The sequence below is a fragment of the Bison bison genome, unplaced genomic scaffold (assembly GCF_000754665.1).
Source record: "Bison bison bison isolate TAMUID 2011002044 unplaced genomic scaffold, Bison_UMD1.0 scf7180017864487, whole genome shotgun sequence".
Lineage (NCBI taxonomy): Eukaryota > Metazoa > Chordata > Mammalia > Artiodactyla > Bovidae > Bison > Bison bison.
Window position 1 is genome coordinate 7,857,448 of NW_011495047.1, and position 4,975 is coordinate 7,862,422.

The 4,975-nt window shown below is 44.6% G+C and overlaps 1 protein-coding gene across 1 annotated transcript in view; it reads left to right on the plus strand.

The window, feature by feature from the left end:
• Positions 1-215: 215 nt before the first annotated feature.
• The window catches only part of DLK2 (delta-like 2 homolog (Drosophila)), a 9,990-nt gene continuing 5,230 nt past the window's right edge, over positions 216-4,975 (plus strand). The window contains exons 1-2 of the mRNA XM_010863236.1: positions 216-316; positions 4,907-4,929. Of these exons, the coding sequence (XP_010861538.1) occupies positions 216-316; positions 4,907-4,929 (124 nt within the window). The remainder of the gene's footprint in view (positions 317-4,906; positions 4,930-4,975) is intronic.

Genomic DNA, 4,975 nt, shown 5'->3' on the forward strand with positions numbered 1-4,975 from the left:
AGGAGGAACCGAGGGGTTGGCAGTTGGAGGAGAAAGGAGAAAGTAAAAATAACCATCGAGGAGGCTGAGAGTGCACAGCACTGGGGAAAAGCAGAAGCATGAGTGTTCAACACAAAGAGTGCTTGAGGATACGAAATTAAGTGACACCAGACAGCCTAGATATGTGTTATTTTCAGCCACATTCAGCTGCTTGGGTGTTGGCTGTAGAACATACCATGGTGGGGTTTTACCAGATGAATATGATGGGAGAGAGGGGCCAGAGAGTTGGTATAGACAAGGTGCTGATTATCATGATAGATCGTGGAATCAAAGCTGGGTAAGGAGGGAAGGGCGGCTGTGATGGGGGTAGGGGCTGCTGAAAAGAAGGTGAGATCAATGGATGAGAGACAGGGCCAGCTTATCCACAGGAGCTGCTGCTGCTGCTAAGTGGCTTGAGTCGTATCCACAGGAGGCACAGTGCCAAAGGCCTGCAATACTTTCAGGGGCCCACAAAATATTTTAATTTAATTTTTCTTCTGTAAAATCAGAAGAAAAAAGTGAATATAATAAAAATGAATAATAATGAATCCAGCCTGGATTAAATTTATCTTGATACCAAGGCAATCATAAAATATAACGTTTAATATTCTTTCATGGAGGAAGAGACTTATGCAGGCGAAGTGTTTAGGGCCCACTAAAGTTGTAATGTAGCCCTTATGAGTGATCCCAAATCAACAGATCCAAATTCAATATTTGTTGAATGCATGTATTTTTAAAATATTAATTTATTTATTTGGGGCTGCACTGGGTCTTCGTTGCTACGAGTGGGCTTTCTCTAGTTGCAGCAAGTGGGGGCTACTCTTCATTTCGGTGCTCGAACTTCTCATAGCAGTGGCTTCTCTTATTGCAGAGCACAGGCTCTAGAGCACAAAGGCTTCTGTAGTTGTGGCACATGGGCTTAGTTGCCCTGCTGGCATGTGGAATCTTCCTAGACCAGGGACTGAACCCATGTTCCCTGCACTGGTAGGTGGATTCTTAACCATTGGACCACCAGGGAAGTCCCTGTTGAATGCATTTATAATGGCAAAAAAAAGTAAACACAACCTAAGTATCAAAAGTGCTTGTTTGAGTCCAGGTACTATGGGCTGAAAAGAGAGGATCTGGTTATAGGAAAGTGTAATACTTAAAATTACGGACTGTGTGAAACAATTGGTAGTAACAAGGTTTGGGTGGGAACATCCTTCTTATTGGTGGAGAGGAAGAAATCAAGGAAATGGGAAGCTGGTTTTATCAGTTTGGCCACCTGTTGTGAAGAGTAGACTCCTTGGAAAAGACTCTGCTGCTGGGAAAGATTGAAGGCAGGAGGCGAAGGGGACGATAGAGAATGAGGTGGTTGGATGGTATCACCGACTCAATGGACATGAGTTTGAACAAGCTCTGGGAAATGGTGAAAGACAGGGAAGCCTGGCGTGCTGCAGTCTATGGGGTTACAAAGAGTTGGACATGACTGAGCGACTGAACAACGGCATTTCTATAGTAACAACATCCCAAAACAGAGTGGCTTAAAACACCCACCATTTAATTGCTCATCCACTGTTTATCTGGTAATATGGCTGGACTCTGCTGAGCAGTTCTTGTTAGTCTTGCCAGGGCTCATTCATGAGCTAGAGTCATCTGGAAGCTTGACTGAAGCAGTTAACAGGACCTCCTATATTGTGGATATTGACCAGGGCATCTCAGGTCTCCTTCATGGGGCTTCTTGTCTTCCAGCATGCCAGACTGAACTTCTTTACATGATATTGGAAGTTTTCTAAGGGAGCAAACAGAAGCTGCAACAGTTTTTGGGACCCAGATTGTGGGGACTCACATAATGTCACTTCCACCATATTCTATTAGTCAAAACAAGTCCTAAGACCAGTTCAGATTCAAGAGCCTGAGAAGTAGGCTTCCATCTTTTGCTGGGAGGAGCAGCAAAATCATTGCTAAAGGTCATGTGGGACAGGAGGAAGTGTAGTGGCCATCTTTGCAAATAGACTATCACACTTATTGGAAAATTTGTCTATGTGGTACTGAATCAAGAATCACCAAGAGGGACTGCCCTAGTGGTCCAGTGGCTAAGACTTCGTCTTCCAATGCAAGGAGTACAGCCTCGATCCCTGGTTGGGGAGATAAGATCCAACATGCCTCAAGGCCAAAAAACCAAAACATAAAACAGAAGCAGTAGTGTAACAAATTCAATAAAGACTTTAAATATGATCCACATAAAAAAAAAGTCTTTAAAAAAAATCACCAAGAGTTTGGCAGAAGGAAGGGTGAAGAGAGTGACATGCCAGGTGCTAAAATCTTCCAACACGTAGTAAGTGATACAATCTGATGCCATCAACTTCCAAAGCTTCAGATATCTTTATTGTTTCATCAGTGATTGCCAGTGAATTTCATTCATGGAAAGCAACTCTTTATTTTTCACAAATTCTTTGACTCAGTCACTCATCAATTCAGACTCCATCTTAAGGAAGGAATCTAAAAGATGGAAAAAAACTATATGAAAATTTGTAGCACTGCTTTTATCTTGGAGCTGTAGCTCAGTGTCTAGGATGATGTCTGGCATGGAGTAGTAGCACATACGTGCTGCGTGAGTGCTGTGTGCTAAGTCGCTTCAGTTGTGTCTGACTCTTTGCGACCTCATGGACTGTAGCCCGCCAGGATCCTCTGTCCATGGGATTCTCTAGTAGCAGATAGGTGCTCAGTAAATATTTGTTGAATGAATCTATAATGGTGAAAAGTAAATACAACCTAAGTATCTAGTAATGAAGGCTAGGTTAAATAAATTGTGTGTGCTCAGTCACTCAGTTGAGTCTGACTCTTTGCGACCTCATGGACTGTAGCCCGCCAGGCTCCTCTGTCCATGGAATTTTTCAGGCTGGAGCAGGTTGCCATTTCCTACTCCAGGGGATCTTCCTGACCCAGGGATTGAACCTGTGTCTCTTGTGTCTCCTGCATTGGCAGGCAGATTCCTTACCACTGCGCCACCTGGGAATACCAGATTAAATAAATTAGTGTGTATCTATTTTACAGGCTATCATGGAGCCATAAAAATTATGCTTTTAATTTATTTAACAAATTTTCATTGGCCTATAGTTGCCTTAAAATGTTGTGTTTGTTTCTGTTGTACATCAAAGTGAATCAGCTACACACATATTCCCTCTTTTTTGGATTTCCTTTCCAGTTAGTCACCAGAGAGCACTGAGTAGAGTTCCCTGTGCTGTAAAGTAGGTTCTCATTAGTTGTATTTTTATACATTGTATCCATAGTGTAGCTTTTGAAAACTATTGATATATGATGCGTCAAAAAAAAAAAAAAAAAAACAGGATATAACATTACAGGTTCTGGGTAAAAACAGCTGGATAGGAAAAGGAGTCAAACAACAACAGTGGTTTTATCAAGCAAATAAGATCATGGGTGACTTTTAAATTTTTATTTTATTCATTTATTTCTTGGCTGCACAGAGACGCTTGGCTGCACAGGTTGAGGATCTTAGTTCCTCAACCAGGGATTGAACTGGGGACAGGACAGTGAAAGTGCCGAATCCTAACCACTGGACCGCCAGGAAATTCCCCAAATTTTTACTTTATTCTAAAAGTTCTTTAATGTTATTGAATTTCATTTACAATAAGAAAAAGTTAAACATGCTCATTGTGGGAAAAAGAGAAATGTTGAAAAGCATCAATAAGAAAAAATTACCTGTAATTCCATCATCTGGGGGAAAAAAATCACTGCCAACATTGAGACACATTCTGTTTCTTGCTTTTTTCCCTCCACCTATTCTTAGATTTTAAAAGTCTTTAGACTTCCCAAAGGTGACTTTCAATAGTCACATAGTGTGTTGGTATACCATAATTTGTTTACAATCATTTTGGACAGTATAGGTTGTTTGCAATTTTTCAGTTAAAAAAAATAGTAAAACATATGGTCAGAGCTATGGCATTGTTCAACTCAAATTTAGAAAGCTCTAGAGGAAAGAGGTGATCAGCGTTTCGGGGAAGATGGCTAGGCAGATGGGGTGGGTGTGGCTACGTTCAATGAAGAATGCAAGAAAAATTAGTTCAGGGGCTCCGACCTGTGGGGGTTGTCTGTAGAAAGCTGCTCTGCACGGGTTAGGGACTACTTCTTACCACGAATTTAAGGATGGTGAAATCAAATCTTGATTTGAAGGACTAGAGGTGGGGACAGGTGGTCCTGATCTCTGCTCTCTTGCCTTGGGCAAACAAGAAACGGTTTCCCGTCCTTTCCCGGGACAGAGGTCTCTGAGCCATTAGCCTGGAGACACAGAGCTTCCTCACTCCCTCTACAAAACACTCAGTCTAGCTCTGGGTTTGGGCAGTCGACGATCAGCCTGAGGTCAAGAATGGAGGTGGTCCGGGGTACAGCGGAGGGAACTTGGGGCGCACACAGAGCCGGGGGCGTTCCCAGTGCACGGAACCTTCCCAGTAGTGGTAGCGGAACGCAAAGAGATAGCAAAGACAGACCTGGCGGGAGGAGGGATGGAGGGGTGGGTGAGTGGGCCACGCTAATACCCAGGCAGGGATCGACCCTGGAAGGCTGTTGATGGCCACGACGGGAGAAAGAAGCGGACGGCGGGGAGGAGGAGAGTAGCAGACAGATTAAGCAGGTGATGTAGGATTTACAAATGGAGGAGGCGTGGGCTGGTGACAGGAGGAGGGCCGGGAGCGTCGTGTGCCCTGAGCGTGCGCGAGATTTATCTGAGAGGCGTGATGGGCGGCGGACTGGGGAGAGCAAAGGTGGGGCGCGGGGTGAGCTGCTCGGGTCGCGAAGGCGGAGATGCGAGATGGAGAATAACGGCTGCGCACACTTGGCCGACCCTTTACAGTCGGCTCCCATTTAGCCTCCCGTAATTTCCTCCTTTCAGCGGAGAGGGCGAGGTTCGGAGAGGTCGGGTGACTGCGGCGGGCGGGGGCCCAGGGGAGCGCGAGGCCCC